The following is an 18,121-nucleotide window of genomic DNA, read 5'->3' as shown; positions in this document are numbered from 1 at the left end:
CGACCTAATGTCATGTGAAATCCACTTTTCGCAACGCTGTTCGGCGATATCAAATGCTTCGCATTCATAATACACTAATTTTCTTCACTATCAACAGGTTCTGGTAGCATTGTCAAGTACCAGTACTGATAGACCACATAATGACAGTGTGACACCTTTAATATTCTTCGAAATTACAATGAAATGCCTGTCTTGGTAGACCCAGTCGCGAGTCATATGACTTGGTCCAAGTCATGCGCAATGACTCGAGTACAAGTCGAGTCAATACACAACTTGACTCGAGTCGAGTCATTTTAGAAAATTTTAAGAAAATGAATTGAGTCGAGTCGAGTTACCGAAATCTCGCGACGCGAGTCTGACTCGAGTCGAGTCATGACTCGAGTCATTACAACCTTGGTGTCTTCGTCTTGGTCATTTCACCCGAGCAGATCGATTATCATATTAGTGATTCGTCATCTGCAATATTATAGCATAGCCTACTTTTGTACTTGGATTTAGAAAGGTAGCGGTTATGCGTGACTATAGGGTGGCGATGGGATTTTTATAAAAACTTCCTGCATTCATGTAGGGAATCTGGGAATCGTCGTCTGTCATTTCGGGTTACCGCGAAGACGAAACGCGCATCACGGTTTTTATGGCGATTCCACTCATGCAGATGATACTAATGGCACTAACATTACTATCTATTGAACAAAATGTTGAGCTACTTTTCAAAGTGTCGGTGATACGTGTACTTGTTATATATCAGTCCTCCAAGTTAGATGTTAACTGTCAACAAAATCCTTTAATAAGCTCGTCATCCCAGTCAACGCCGCTACCTAATGGATCACGTGTCAGCAAGTTTACTTTTCATTAAATGCGTGAATGGAATTGATACGCGCCCAGGAATTGAATTATGTGGCGAAGATGCTTGAAATTAGTGTTGTAAAAATATAAATCCAAAATCCACATGTACCTTATATCCCTACCATTTTTCAGACTATGAGTCCCGGTCCTCTACAAAAATCCAACTCTATTTTGTGCACTGTAATGACGTATACCCGCGAACAGTCCATCACCAGCTCATAGTCCAAATTGCTTGCAGGAGCTATTGAGAAGGCGACATATGAAACGATCTTAATCGTGTACTGGAGCAAACGATTCGTCATCAAGAAATTTGAGATGTTGCGAGGAAAGTGATTGCGCTACTTTTCAGAATTCGCGACGAATATTTCGTGTTCGAACAAACGCATTTGACACATGATCAATTTCATGATACAATATATTTTGTGCATTTCAAAATCACGTAAGTAAAAAGAGTTTCGCAAAGTTGCGCAGCTCGGCGAAAACGAGGATCATGCCGGAAAACGCTTCTTCCATCCCAGATTTTACCGCGAATGAATATTTTGCGTCATGAATTACTCATTTAAGGGATTTGAATGGAAAAAAGTTTCACTGAAGTTGAGTTGAAACCGTCATCATCTAAGATTTATTGCTATTGTAATGATTCATTCTTAATTTCGAATGGATAAAATGGATTTTAAAACGGATAGCCTATCATTGTCTTATGTATGATTGAGTTGTTGTCATGTTGCATATTTCATCGTAGCAACCAAAGTTCTGTTTCTAAATCATCCGCCCGGAAAATATTAGAAAATATGTCTGCATGTCTGCTTGAATTCACCTGTTCAGCCAGCAATCGTTGTTCACCTCTAATCCAGGGGTCGCCAACTCAAAACGGGTCGCGGGCCACTTTTCAAATTTCGTAGAGGCCGCGGGCCGCATGAATTCGATATCGATGTAAAATAGGCAACCACGTTCTAAAACTCTACGTCAGTACGACGCTGAGCTATTTGGAACTGTGAGCTGTGCACGATACGAGGAGACGCTTTTCAGCGACTAAGGAATCGATATTGGTACTAGGGAGATCCGTTACTAGCCGAAAGACCATCCCCACGTAAAGCTTGATCTTGTGGGAAAGCCCTAAGCCAGTGGTTCTCTAACTTTTTTAGACACGCCCCCCCCCCCCCCTTTATGATACTGAGAAATCGTCATATCACAAAATGCAACCTGGAAGCTAGCAATCCCAACGGCTAGTTTGATGGCATGGAAGGTTATGACTGATGATGAGAGAGTTCTATAAGATGAATTCCGGACTATACACAGAGCAATAACGATGAATTAGAGGTAAATCGCGCGAAGCGCGAAAATTTTTTAAGTTGAGCGCAGCTCTGCCTCCCATTCTGATGCTTTTGCGCTCCCCAGTTTGGGAACCACTGCCCTGAGCCATTTTCTAAGCGTCTTGGTCTTGGCGGTGTTTGGGCCATTGCAAGTCAAGGCAATATGCCCATTCATATCAGCTGATTCTCCCTCGACGGAATGCTGGCTGTTGCCATCACCAGAGCCGTTTTGGCTAGTGACGAATAGTGATGTTGGGCACAGGAGAACAGCTTATTTTGAAACAGCAACAACAACAACATGTGAAAACTGCAGTCAGTTTCAGCATTTCAAATTGGTTTTCTTAGCTTTTTCCGGAATGTCAAATCAGGTCGCGGGCCGCAGAATATGACTTGGCGGGCCGCGTGTTGGTGACTCCTGCTCTAATCGATATTGTCAACAAGCTGTTACATTCGCGGCCATGTATATTCATGATGTTACTTTCTCGAAATGATTTTACATTGCATGCAAACTTTCACAATGGTTGTAGAAGACAGCTATATGTATATATGTAAATCAAAATCACAATCTCTGTCTGTGATCATGTGGTTTCACAGCTTTAAATAATTCAATAATATACAAAATAAATTCATAAATATGAACAAAATGTTATGAAAATCATTGATGAGCAGTGTATTTGCATTTTGTGTGAATAGAAACGAAATACGGAGAAGAAATGGAGAAAAAAATAAAAAATATAAGATTTTGGTTTAAACAATGTGTTTAGCGAATGAAATCCAGTTTGTAACTTTCATATCAAGATATTTCATGACAAATCTTTAATCTTGATGCTATTGTGTTGTAGAATGTCGGATGCTGTACTTCAAGCGATTGATATTTCATGCTTCTTTATCGAAGTCCTCGTTTTCTGCTACCTAGGTGATTCTAAATGCCGCCACCATATTATAATTGACTTATCCCACTTATTGAACTCGGTTTTTATTGATATGTGAAAATTCAATTCAATTCTCAATGATTCAAAATACGCAAGGTAACCCATAAAGAGAAAAATTCTCAATCCAGAACATTCGGCATTTCTGATCGTATCGTATGAATGCGGTTCAATATTCATTTTTTACTGAAAGATCATGATTCGCTGCTTAACATTTTCTAAATTGTTGTTGCTGACGGATATTCCCCCATCCATTGTGACAGATATGGAATTGCAGTAACATTTTCCACACTTCATTATAAATAGGAATATTGGTAGGGATGGTGTGAACCTCTGAAAGGTTCAGGTTCGTGTGAACGCGAACCTTTTTGAAAGGTTCTGTGTGAACACGAACGTGAACGTCGTGACGTCATGTGACGTCATATTGCTAATTTCAACCTTATATTTCAATGAAGTGATAGCCTATAGTAATGTACACAATACCTAGCGACGACTCGTGTCACATAATACCACAATGCCGAAGTATATATTGACGTTTTAAACGTCGCTAAATGTATCAACTGAGGCAATCAAATGATATAATAATGCCATAAAATCATAGTGTCCTATATGGTGTCGACACAAGCAAATCGCACGGTTCAATGAAATTGTATCACGTCACAGTTTCCATTTGGCTACAGGCAATTTGACGGTGATTTTTGACCGGCTTGCCGAGCATTAAATTTGATGAATCGGGTATCAATCGAAAGCTGACTCTGCACTGATTACGAAAATATAAATTTTATTGCGCTCGCGGCCCTGGAACCCCCACAATCAGCCCCCAATTATTCATTGTCGAGTAGATTGGCAGTGTGACGCAACAATGATGTCTGGCGAAACGAGAGACTCGCTCAAGAGCAAGGATGCGGCCGAGCGGCGAGAGTGGGATCAGCTGACGTCGCGGCAATAGCGATGTGCAAACGCGCCACAGAGAAACGCTGCGCTGTTGATACTTTTTCTATGCGTTTCGGTACAAGCGAGCACACACCAGCCTTTCCTTGACTTGTAAGGGTAGAACTGGGTCCACGGAATGTATTAGGGCCCTACCAATTTTCGCGCAATATCCTTCAGCTGATAGAGATATGTAGGCTACGTCTAAGTAGTCTACATTGGATATGTCAGATTATTATGATATCGATTGCCTTAGCCCGCTTGTTGCGTAGGGCTCCAGAGATGCGTGGCGCTGTTGATACTTTTTCTATGCGTTTCGGTACAAGCGAGCACACACCAGCCTTTCCTTGACTTGTAAGGGTAGAACTGGGTCCACGGAATGTATTAGGGCCCTACCAATTTTCGCGCAATATCCTTCAGCTCATAGAGATATGTAGGCTACGTCTAAGTAGTCTACATTGGATATGTCAGATTATTATGATATCGATTGCCTTAGCCCGCTTGTTGCGTAGGGCTCCAGAGATGCGTGGCGCTGTTGATACTTTTTCTATGCGCTTCGCTAAAAGCGAGCACACACCAGCCTTTCCTTGACTTGTAATGGTAGAACTGGCTCCACGAAATGTATTTGGTCCCTACCAATTTTCGCGCAATCCTTCAGCTGTTAGAGATATTTCTAGTAAGAAAAATATACTTTCAAGTAATAAGATTCACTCAAGACAGCAAATTTAGATAATGTAAATATATCATATTGTAGTAATACAACTACAGTGTTGAGTTTTCACTCTAGTCCACATAAGCACCACGTCGGTGACCTTGCCAAATTCCGAGAAGGCAAAAAAGTGCAAACTCTGTTGGGCCGAATGGACAATGGACATTCAGTTATTCACAGATGCGAAAAAAATACTGCAAATCCGTATTACGTAAGTTACATTAGGAATATATATACAGGCTACAGAATGAATATAATTCAAATATCTGTGATACCACTGTATTACTTTTGACGCAAAAGGTCCCCGGCATTCAAAAAAACTATTTGGTGATTGAAAAATGCTAAACCAACTTCCAACGTCAACGTTTATAGTGATATCAGATATATTCCAGTGAAAAACAAAGGTATGAATTTGGTGGTAACATTTTGGAATCATTTGGCAGGTATGGCCCGCAAGCTTTCTAGTAACGGATTGAATCCGGACAGCGATACCAGTTTAATTCGACACTCCTGCTGTTAAACTTTATTCAACAATCAACATTTTACCTGCTGCATTCGCGGACCAAGTCCTACCCATACGGATCAAATAAAAGCTTGTAATGTATGCTCATGCTCAATGCTCCCTGCTCACACTTAACCATAAAAGCGACTATAGAAAGTATCGACACCCGCCATCAACAGCGCGACGTGTCTCTGGAGCCCTACGCAACAAGCGGGCTAAGGCAATCGATATCATAATAATCTGACATATCCAATGTAGACTACTTAGACGTAGCCTACATATCTTTATCAGCTGAAGGATATTGCGCGAAAATTGGTAGGGCCCTAATACATTCTGTGGACCCAGTTCTACCCTTACAAGTCAAGGAAAGGCTGGTGTGTGCTCGCTTGTACCGAAACGCATAGAAAAAGTATCAACAGCGCAGCGTTTCTCTGTCGCGCGTTTGCACATCGCTATTGCCGCGACGTCAGCTGATCCCACTCTCGCCGCTCGGCCGCATCCTTGCTCTTGAGCGAGTCTCTCGTTTCGCCAGACATCATTGTTGCGTCACACTGCCAATCTACTCAACAATGAATAATTGGGGGCTGATTGTGGGGGTTCCAGGGCCGCGAGCGGAATAAAATTTATATTTTCGTAATCAGTGCAGAGTCAGCTTTCGATTGATACCCGATTCATCAAATTTAATGCTCGGCAAGCCGGTTAAAAATCACCGTCAAATTGCCTGTAGCCAAATGGAAACTGTGACGTGATACAATTTCATTGAACCGTGCGATTTGCTTGTGTCGACACCATATAGGACACTATGATAAAATCAATAACTTCTGTCGCTTTGCCAACAATGTCGATGAGGACTTGCCAGGGAATACAAGCTTACGCCTTAACGGTATTGGCCAGACCGGACAATATACACGGATATTGAGCAGAGTGCAAAACATGTTTCTATACTTGCTACCGATATTACCCCATTAACAAGTTATACAGCAGTAGCCAACACCCTAATTGCACGGATTTGCATATTATGATGCAGTAAACATATGAAGTCAAGATTGACCCCGTATACGCCTTCTAGATTTTTACATCATAAAACGATATCAATCTCACTGATTGGTTGAATAAGCATCATTCGCTGACTACATATAGTGTATTCACAAACGGAAAGCTGGATATTTCGAGCAAAATTTTGTAACAAGGCAAGTAAAATTTTTGAGATTGTCAAGGTGCATGCTCGAATTGCTCGTTTAGTGTTGATTGTTTTTGCTGCCAGCGCCATGCATGGAGTGGTTCGCAGTTGAAATGCAATAAATGTGAACCAAAGATGTTAAAATGAAGTTAAAATTGTAAGATAAGAAAAAGGTTCACAGTGCAGAACCTACCAAGGTTCTGTTGTGAACGCGAACCTCAAAATTTCCGAGGTTCACACACAAAACGCGAACGTGAACCTCACGTTCACACCATCCCTAGTAATGACTACTAACCTACCTTCACCCTAGACCAGTGGTTCTCAAACTGAGGGGGACGTGAAAACATCTGAAGAGAGGCGCGAAGCCGCAGTCAACTGAAATATTTTTTCGCGCTTCGCGCTATTTACCTCCAGCTCATAGTTGTTGCTCAGTGTAAAGTCCAATTTTCCTATTTTAGAATTATCACATCAGCAGTAAACCTTCCACGTCATTAAACTATACGTTGGGATTGCTAGCAGTCAGGTTGTTCTTTTTAATATTTTATGATATGACGATAAATGGGCGCAAAATTTTTCACCATCATAAAGGGGGCGCGTCCAAAAAGTTTGAGAACCACTCCCTTGGACTTAGAGCAGGGGAGGGAAAACTACGGCCGCGACAACATTTTGCGCGGCCCGCCAAGTCACCGAGAAGCGAAATCGATAAAATCCGCAGTAAAATTTAATTGCTAGAGTGACTTGCTTCAACTTTTTCGTAGGATATTTCACCATGATACTCATTGAGGTATAATCTTAATATTGTATTTTCATTTTATTGTTGGCCCAATAGCCCATGCATTTTGAACCGCTTTGGTCGCTAAACATCCACGAAAATCAAAACGGAAATTACTTAGTACGGATTGCAATTGTGATTTTAGATTAGAACTCTAACTTTCAGCGCTGTATACTTGGAAAAACTAGTTCGTTCGTGTTAGGTAGATTCGTCCTCTAGATGCGGAGTTAGGTTCAAATTATTCATAACTTAGGTCTCAACTCAAGTATAATGAGTTGTCCAAGTCAATAGAAAAAGCGAATAGTTGAATATATGCAATGCAAATATTGAAGAATCAACTGATAGATACTCCTGTGATATGACATTATTATATTTAGGGTGATTTTTTTGAAATGTCAAAAAAGTCAAAATATTGTCAAAATTGTAGCATTAGGTCAAAAATTGTCAAAGTGTTTTACAATGTAAAAATTATTTTGCATCCTGCATTTCGTTTGTATCGTAGATTTTGCACTGTCGGTGAACTTATCATTTGACATTTTACAGCTTGTGGCTTACTTTTTAGGCCTACCGTTGTAGACGGCCCATTGTCTGCTGACTTTGAAGCATAAACATTCAAATGAAGCAAATAGGTTGGCATGGTCTTATGCACACCGTACTGCAATATCCTAACTGAAGCAAGACTGCGTGGGCATTGCATGGTTCTTATATCAAGAAGCGCATGACGAAAAATTGTGATTTAGACGTCATTGTCAGAAAGAAGCAACACTGTGCGTCACCAGCAGTGTACGCACAACTTCAGTGTTGTCAGCCAAGAACTGCTGTCGTTGAACGTTCTTTCTCCATTCTTGACATTCTTACCATAATACACGTGATGTATCTACTGGAATTCTTCATAGGGCCAGATTTCGTTAAAATCAACTTTTTTCATGTAAAACCAAGGGCAGGCAGCATACGGCCCGCAGGCCGGATCCCGCCCGCGACGGGATTCTGTCCGGCCCGCGGAAGTTTCCCCTCTAATGAGGACCACGGCCCCAGCCTGCCGAGATTCCCCACTACTTGCTTAAAAGTCAAATTTTAGTGACTGCGTGTTATTACATGACGTGTGTGCGCACTGCGTAGCGTGTGAGAGTAGAAATGACATTGCTGTCGTTGAAATACATTCATTAAATACAATTTATTCTTTGTATATGTGGATAAATGGGCGAATAATGTATCGATTCAGCAATCCGGCTCAGCGACTGGAGAAGTTGCCCACCCCTGTTGTAGATAGACATATGTTATTTGACTACTTCCTAAATTTCGTTTCTGACCAATGTTTACTGGTATAATGTGATTGTGTGTGCTTGTAATCAGTATAGTGTGTAATGAGAAAATGAGTAAGCTACATCTCTGTATTGGTTGCTGACTCATACACAAGAGCTACACTTCGGTTATTTTATCCACATTTTAATGATACAGGATTGGAACTATGTCATCGTTGAATCATTCCTACATATTAGGCTAGAGCAGTGCTTTTCAACCTGTGTGACGGTTCGCACTTGTGCAAATGAAAAAATTTGCAGTGCAAATGACGAAGGTGGTGCGAATAGTGCGAATGAAAATCCGGATCAAGTGCGAATGACGAAGGTAGTGCGAATGGTGCGAATGAAAATCCGGATCAAGTTCGAACGAAAATCGTGATTAATTGTTACCTTTTCTGACGTGGAATAATTCAAATAAACCTAATAGGAAATTTAAGATCAGTATAACTTTTGTCGTTGCTACGCAATTGTAAAAATTTGATACGGCGTACGAATAATTGTAGCTCTCACAAGCCGTAGGTAATTAATAGGGCAAGTTTTTGCAAATTTTGCCACTTTTTTTACATCTTCTGGCAGCTTTCTAAATACTCGTAAGATATGTAGAATGCTGTTTTAAGCTGTTTGAAGGAATCTTATAGTGCAACTTTTTGCAACTTTTGTCCATATTTTTCATGCAACTTTTTCGATTTTTCATGAAAGTATTTTCGATTTTTCTGAAATACACGACCAAATTCGACTGAAATACCGATGCACCGAAGTAACGCTTTTACGGGTATTTCGGGAGCTGAGCAGGAAAATTGACCTTTTTTTAGTCAACCGAGCAAAATGTGGTCTAAATGCAACTTCTGCAGCTTTTTTCGAAAATAAATGAATAAATGCAACTTTCTACGGATTTAACTGCAATAAAAACTTGCCCTAGTAATTAATATTCCCGCAGTCTCATAATTACGCAACCAAAAGCCTAGTTTGGAAGCTGGTGTAGTGGCAATATAGAGATCTCTACAATCTCTATAGGGGCAGACATACAGTATATCAACCCGTCTGAGCCTGCGACAGGCTGGGAAAATGACGTCAAATTGACTTTCTGCTTTCTTTCGCTAAACAATCATCATATTTTCTTACTAACTGTTCGATTTGGGCGAGGCACAATAATAGTAGTAAATACCATCATTACAGACTCACATTCGCAAGTTACTGTAACGTAGGGTTACCATATTTTGGTGAAGCAAATTCCGGACACTCTTTAGCGCCCACTAGCGGATTTCAAACTGATGCAAAACACATTGTCTGTCAATATGACGTCACAATAGCAAAGCATTGCCAATCGACTGTATACACTATACAGGAATGGAGTGGAACATAGGTCATGAATTGGGCCATCTGTAATGTGAGCTCTGGTGATTGCTACTTGTGTAGCGTACTGCTCCATGTTTAACCCATAATTACCCTCGCTGATGACTGATTACGTTACTGCTACGTCTTGTTGTGTTGTACTCTTTTAGGCAGTCGGCTTTCAGTCACCGTCCGAGGCCAGTCGCTTTTAGTCACCGTCCGAGCCAGTCGCATTTTGTCACCGTCCGAGACACAGTCGTCTTTTAGTCTCCGTCGGACGAGCATCGTCATGTTTTAGTTATTTTATTAAAAGAGCAATGCTGACTTGTCTACTTTGACTTATCGAGCCGCGGACCAAGAAGAACGCGCGCCCACGACAGAGCACGCTATATTTTGGTGACCCCGACGTGATTTCGCTAGCCATCCTAGCTGACGTGATTTCGCTAGCCATCCTAGCCGACGTGATTCGCCAGCCGACTCGAACCCAACGTGCACTAGCCGACTCGAATCCCTTGCTCACTCTCTGCTGTATTTGAAATGTCTTCTCGACGACGACGACGACAACAATCGATAGACGATATTGCGAGCTCAGCGAATTTCAATGGTACCCCGAGGATGCCGCCACCGGTGGTCAGTTTCTGGTCCCATTCGCCAGAGTCGTGGTTTGTTTCGGTGGAAGCCGGATTTGTCAGTTATGGGGTTACGGACTCTGCGGCAAAGTATTTTCACGTTCTGAGGTGTTTAGACGGCAACCAGCTCGAATCGATTCGATTGAAGTTACCTGGCCCAGAAGACGACGACTGCTACGAAGTATTGCGTGATCTTCTGATGCGTGAGTACGCTATTCCCTTGCGAGACCGTGTTAAGGAGCTTTATAGTGATCGCTGTAGAGATTTAAAACCCTCTGAACTTCTAAAGAAATTGCGAAATGCAATGGGGGCTCTATCAAACACACCAAGTTCTGACTGTTATTTGAAAGAAACGTTCCTTCACCATTTGCCAGATCATATTGCTGGGATATTGTCGTCACATGTAGACGATACCGTGGAACAGCTTGCCCTACGAGCTGATAGTGTGTACACTCGCGCTTCTCCTCGTGTGGTTTCAAATCATTACAGTTATCATCAGACTAATCAATTGGATGAATTGCAACGAACTGTTCAATCGATAGCTCGTGAGGTCAGAGAATTGAAAGCGATACCTTCGGCACGACAAGTAGCTGTATCTGACGGACAACGATCACATGATTTCAATCGTAGTTCCGCTTTCCGTCCTGAACCATTTACACATGATCGACCAGCTTTTCGAACTCTGTCAAACCGTGGTGAGGTAACTCGATTTGCTCATCTGCGTGGTACGAATCAGTTGTGCTTTTATCATGATAAATTCGGTGATCGAGCTCGAAATTGCCGCCCACCCTGTTCCTACTCTTCAAATCGCCCTTTTTTAGACGGAGGCCTCGTGAGGGATCGCAACAATTCTCAACAGTGAATGCTAACTCTGAATGTCAGAACCCTTTATTGCATGTGCGAGATTCGATTTCAGGGCAGATTTTCCTCGTCGATACAGGAGCATCCGTATCTGTTTTACCGACTTCAAGTAACGTTTTCAAGAATAAACCAGGACCAAATCTGTACGCTACAAATGGATCGAAAATTGCGACGTTTGGAACGAGATATTTACGGATCGAGTTCTCCGATAGACACAAGTATGGATTTCGATTCTATATTGCCGATACACACATTGCCATATTGGGGGCTGATTTTATTAGGCGATTTTCTCTCATCGTTGATTTGAGGAGCAATTGTCTGATTGATACTGTTTGAGGAGGTTTCATTCCTGGCTGGAAGTGTAATCCAGTAGTTCGCGGTTTGAACTTTATAGCGCATGATCACAATACGCCATGTGTAGATCTTTTGTCGAGCTTCAGCGACATTACCATCCCACGGAATGCAGCAGGACGAGCTAATCACGGTACTGTACATCGTATTATTACTAACGGATGTCCCACTCGTTCACGCTGTCGCCCATTGCCGCCCCATTTGACACAGAAGGTGAAGAATCGATTGCAAGAGATGTTGAAGTCCGGTGTAATCATTCGCTCAAAATCGCCTTTCGCCTCTCCTATTACTGTCGTACCGAAGGGGTTGGACGATATTAGAATCTGTGTCGACTATAGGAAATTAAACAATCAGACGGTCAAGGATCGCTGGCCTGTCCCATTTTTGCGTGATTTTACCAATGAACTGTTGAACTGTAATGTTTTTAGCAAAGTTGACTTAGCGAAGGCGTACCATCAAATTCCTCTTCATCCGAACGATCAAGAGAAGGCTGCTTTTATTTGTCCCGAAGGACTATTCCAACCAACGACGATGATGTTCGGCTTGACCAACGCTTGTAGTACTTTTAGCCGTTTTATATCCGAAGTAACCGAAGGACTGGACAATATTTTCGTGTTTTTAGACGACATTTTAATTGCGACTCGGACTGAAGAAGAGCACATGGCAACATTGTCGAAATTGTTTTCAAGGTTTCGTAAGTTCGGACTGGTCATAAATGTTGATAAGTGCAGTTTCGGTAAGGAAGAAATCGAATTTTTAGGTCACCTTGTTAATGCAAGGGGAATTAGTCCCTTGCCGTCTAAGGTTGAAGTAATCTCTAACTATCCTCGTCCCGAAAATGTAAAACAACTACGTTCATTCCTTGGACTAGTATGCTATTACCACCGTTTTGTCAAAAAGTGTGCCGAGATTTTGAAGCCACTGTATGACGTGGCCAATGCAGCATCGAATAAGCGCGATCTTGTCAAATGGACAGATAGTGCTAACACAGCTTTCGAACGCATCAAGACCGAACTGTCCGATAATGTCATATTGTCCCACCCGATTCACGATGCTGAACTGTCACTCGTGGTTGACGCTAGTCAAGTCGGAATTGGAGCTGTTTTGCAACAGAAATGTGATGATTCGTGGTCCCCCTTAGCATTCTACTCGAAAACCTTGAATCCGTCACAGCGCAAGTACTCCGCATTTGATCGCGAGCTTTTGGCGGCTTATTCAGCAATCAAGCATTTTCATGTCCAGCTAAAGGGTAGGAAATTTCAACTGATTACCGATAATGACGGCCTTGTAAAATCGTTACGGAATCCAACTGACAGACTTCTGGATCGTCAAGCAAGACAGTTGGAATTCATCACGGAATATACCGACGACGTTAGACACATCAAAGGGACTCTGAACACGGCTGCGGATACTCTCTCCAGACTCGAGGTGAACGCGATTTTTCCGAACACTGTTCCCATCACAGCGGAAGCATTACTACAAGCCCAGAAAGACGACGATGAGCTCAAAGACCTCCTCGCCAACACCAATAACCACTCGTTGCATCTCGCGGAAGTACATTTCGTAGAGTTGAACGATCCTATCATCTTCGACAAATCGTTACCTGGTAGAGAACGTCCCTACGTTCCTGCAGCGCTTCGAGAGACTGTAATGCACAGTGTGCATGATATTTCGCACCCCGGTATACGCGCGACCACTAAATTAATAGCTGAACGTTATGTATGGCCCGGCATGAAACGACATGTGAACGATTTCGTCCGTTATTGTCAGCAGTGTCAACGATCTAAGATTCATAGGCATACTCGAACTGCAATTAATAATCTTCCCGTCCCTTCCGAACGCTTTCATACGGTTAACGTGGACATTTTGTCACTCCCGAATAGTTGCGGCTACTCGTATATTTTGATGTGTGTTGATCGCTATACTCGCTGGCCTGTATGTGTTCCAATGTTGGACATTCGTGCCCAAACTGTTATTGATGCGTTTAGTTTTGGCTGGGTGTCGAATTTCGGCTCACCCCGTAAAGTCATAACCGACCGAGGAAGTCAGTTTACCTCGCTTGAATGGACTCAGTATATGCAATTCTTGGGTATTTTCCACATCAAAACCTTGGCGTATAAGCCGGAGCAAAATTCTCTTGTCGAACGCTATAACAGAACTTTGAAAGCCTCCCTCCGCGCATTAGAAAGTCCTCATAATTGGTATCATCATTTAGGCTTAATTGTTTTAGGGCTGATGCGATGTTCTGTCAAGGAAGATCTCGGTTATTCACCAGCAGAGCTTGTGTATGGCACTTCCCTTCGACTACCCGGTCAATTAGTCAATCCTTCTTCCAGTGGTAATAACGCTAATGATTTCAACTACGTTGGTGAATTGAAACGCTTTTTCTCAGCCTTGGGTGAGATGCCGACTAGGTTTCATTCGAGTCAAAAATCTTATGTCCCGAACGATTTGAATAATTGCACGCACGTTTTCTTACGGATAGATGGTCATCGTAGATCACTCGATCCGGTTTATTCTGGTCCACATCAAGTTTTAAAACGCACTCATAAATGTTTCACAATTCAAACGAATAAGGGTCCGTATGACGCCTCAACCGACAGGCTTATACCTGGCAGACTTCCCATCGAGCGTCTCGACGAACTGACGCCACCGCAAGTTGACACTTCGCGAACAAACTCTGTGTCGGCCAGTGGCCGTATTATTCGTACTCCACATCACTTGAATGACTTTGTGTTGTCACCAGTATTTGAAATGGATATTTAGTGTGTTACTCATTCATTTTTCCGCCATCACTTGTATTTTTTCGCTACAGGCTTTTTCATCTCCTGTATGTTCTATAAATCGTGTCTTGAGCCTAGTGCATCTTTATCGCTAAACGAATCATTTTGTCGTTTTAAGCTTACCACCACACCCACCTCACACTCGTTAGCCGTTAGAAAATTAGAATTGAACTCTTATTCGAATCGCAATCTGTAATCATTGCCGTGTCATGCTGGTAGGGTCCTTCATTCGTAGTTATATCGTTGACTGATGTAGTGTCCATATTATATCCTAAAGCTTTTACCAACCAGGGGGGCCCTTGTAGCGTACTGCTCCATGTTTAACCCATAATTACCCTCGCTGATGACTGATTACGTTACTGCTACGTCTTGTTGTGTTGTACTCTTTTAGGCAGTCGGCTTTCAGTCACCGTCCGAGGCCAGTCGCTTTTAGTCACCGTCCGAGCCAGTCGCATTTTGTCACCGTCCGAGACACAGTCGTCTTTTAGTCTCCGTCGGACGAGCATCGTCATGTTTTAGTTATTTTATTAAAAGAGCAATGCTGACTTGTCTACTTTGACTTATCGAGCCGCGGACCAAGAAGAACGCGCGCCCACGACAGAGCACGCTATATTTGCTAGGGTACCTGCAATAGATTTCTCCACGGGCCGGATGAAATCGTCTGGCGGGCTGTGTTTGGCCCGTCAGGATTGTGTTTGACAGCCCTGCTATACTGTTAGTTCGGTTCGGCTATCTTAATGTGTGTTTTTACAGGTCCGAAACAACATTTTTTCTGCCCCCTTCCGCCCAACCATAGGGTAATGGGCACCTACTATATGCATTTGGCTGTTAAATTTTATGAATGAATTCTGTCGATAATATTGATTCTTCGTTATATTAGGCTACTATAAAATGTACCAGCAGGTTGCACATCCGATGATTTCCAACCTTTTATGGTCGCGACCTCATTTCCAACTTGAAAATGTTCCGTGTCCCAGCTCAAAACTTGAATAAGCTGATTACTAAAAAATTTCAGCTTGCCCAAACCTACTCACGGCCTAGGAAGCTGATTACGTCCAACACCGTCGCGATCCCCAGATGAAGGCAACGACCCAAAGATTTTGAACCACTGTCTGTGACTGAAGCATCCAGTCGGCCCTAACCAACTCTAGGAATATACCGTCAGCTTATCATTTCGATTACAATTGGACTTATTTCAGTAAATGTTGGCTATATATATTCATTTTTTATTGCATATTCATGATTGCCTGGTGCCCATACTAATGTTAATATACGTTGCATCAACTCGCGCGCGGCGCGAAGAAGAATTTCGAACAGCATGAATCTGTTTGAAAATACTATTGTTTCTGTTGATTAACGAAAAACTTTTGAGCCTACTTCAAGCCTTCAAAATTCCGGACATTTAGGCATATTTTAGAAATTCCTCCCGGACGCAAATTTTTCAGTGAAATTCCGGACATGTCCGGAAAATTCCGGACGTATGGCAACCCTACTGTAACGCAAATTTTTACCCCTTCAAGGGTTATTCTTTAATAACCCTTGAAGGGGTAGTATGGACCACAAAGGGTGTAATTTTGGGTCGACACGGTGCCAAAGCTATCTGTTAATATGTCTGTACTATTTATTGAATTCATTGCAAAAAATCTTGCGATCGTTTTTATACATCCAAGATCACTGTGTTGGATACTGTAGCCAATGAACGAGACACGCATTAAATATGGCTTTATCATGAGAATTGATAATAAGATTTATCCGACTGTTTTTCTGGAAAACATGGTAGAAGACCGTTGGTATGAACTTTAGTGTAGGGGTGTGCAACGAGCGATTTCAGGCATATGAGACTCATTCATTTCGAGGCCAACCCCTTCTGCGTCGGGGCACATGAAGACGTAAAGTTTTGGCGAACAAACCGCTGATAACATGTGGTGCCAAAAACATAAGCGGCGACAAAACCTCCGTCTAAAAATGACCGATGCTGGATGGCCAAACCTTTCGAGATGGATTGGATATGCTCCGTTGTCGGCACGGAATAGTCCCGTTCTTGCAATCTGAGTAGACAGCAGTACAAAAGCGATACGCAGAGGAATTTAATTCACCCTAGTTTGAAATCGCGTGCGTCAGACATGTTTTGTAGAGCTGTGTTAAGTAGAATTGTGGTGTGCGCGTTCTGTATGTCATACATGCCCGTAAAATCGTAGCATACAGCCGTAATAATAAAAATAGATTCCTTTCCATGGGTGAGGCTCGGGTCGCGAGATGCCACAAAAACTCAGATTTTGGTGGTAGTTTGAAGACTGCTTTATCGTTATTAAACTGTCATGAATTCTCAAGTTAGATTGAACTAAAGAGTAGAACACACAGTATCGTGAATTAATTGGCTCTTCACATAAACTTGCGAGACAGAAGTTGGAGCGACGTATCATCAGGTAGCGAGCTCCACTGTGCCTACTCTCCTTGATCATTATGCACCTTATGGTCCAAAGAAATAAAGAAAACGCCTCAACACAAACATGTGGGTTTTTCATCCTTTCGACAAACTGGAGTCTCGCGGGACCTTTGTGTCAGCTCGCGAAAAATACGCTGTATTTTTGATAGGAGTGCAGGACAGATTCTAAGACCCGACCCTCCAAGCCCTAAGTAGACGACTTTGTACAAATTCCCAACAACATTGTTTGGCCGAGAAGGGTTTCAGTGGATAAAATATGGATAAAATGCATACTAAAAATCGAATTAATGCAGGGACTAGGTTAACTTTTTCTTTGTATATTTCACCATGATAATTCTAAGACAGTGGTTCTCAAACCCCCCCCCCTTGGGGGCGTGAAAGAATCTGAAGGGGGCGCGAAGCTAAGCTCAACTGAAAAAAAAATTCCCGATTCACATCCAATTCATACTTATTGCTCTGTATTTAGTCTGAATTACATATTTCAAAATCTATCATCCACAGTCGTAACCTTCCATGCCATCAAATACCCGCTAGGTTTGCTAGCATCCTGGTTGCGTTTTGTGATATGACGATAAGGGGGCGTGAAATCTTTCACCATCATAAGGGGGGAGGGGGGCGTATCTTAAAAATTTGAGAACCACTGATCTAAGATAAATACTCTATATCACAGCGGGTTAGCTGGACCGAGTTTGACATAATTTGGATCACCAGTGGGATTTCAGATTGGCCACTCCAGTTTTAATTATTTAAGTGATGTGTTTATAAAAAAACGATTCGAGCGTGTCTTAGGTAGATTCGTTGTCTGCATGCGTAGAATGGGTATATATATATATATTTCATCTACACATAGTAGAAGAGTGTTTTAAGATAACATTGTTATGATGCTGTCAGCATTCTGTGTCCCGGAACTGAAACAAAAGTGGAATTAGTAAATCTATGAACAGATCGCTGCTCACAGATTTAAATTTCAATCCTGTTCTAAGATTCGGGCCAACCGACTTTCATCTCTATAGTTTTGCCAAATTGGTTATTGAGGTCCGCCAGCCTATGAAATCTCGCCACTATATGTTTCTGATGCGTGTACGATATCATCAAAGCAATGTTTGGCTTGTTTTAAATAAGCACATATATTATCTCCATGTCCTCACTATATCATTAAATATGAATATTGCGTTTTGGTTTATAATCCCAGTTTTATATAGTGTGGACCGCGAATGGGTTCAGATGTTGAATGCGG

General features: G+C 42.1%; 1 protein-coding gene across 2 annotated transcripts in view; it reads left to right on the top strand.

The window, feature by feature from the left end:
• Positions 1-2,809, top strand: part of LOC145439472 (uncharacterized) — a 48,450-nt gene extending 45,641 nt beyond the window's left edge. The window contains exon 13 of one of the 2 annotated variants that reach the window (XR_013915224.1): positions 1,085-2,809. Coding sequence is in view for 1 of the 2 variants with exons in the window: in XM_080316963.1 (XP_080173089.1) it covers positions 1,085-1,094 (10 nt within the window). In the remaining variant the exon portion in view is untranslated. The remainder of the gene's footprint in view (positions 1-1,084) is intronic. The other variant, XM_080316963.1, reaches the window with a different exon arrangement.
• Positions 2,810-18,121: the final 15,312 nt, after the last annotated feature.

Source organism: Botryllus schlosseri, chromosome 5, assembly GCF_051294905.1.
Source record: "Botryllus schlosseri isolate E-star chromosome 5, Bs_hap1, whole genome shotgun sequence".
NCBI lineage: Eukaryota > Metazoa > Chordata > Ascidiacea > Stolidobranchia > Styelidae > Botryllus > Botryllus schlosseri.
The sequence above is the reverse complement of the archived record's forward strand: the minus strand, read 5'-3'. Positions and strand labels throughout refer to the sequence as shown.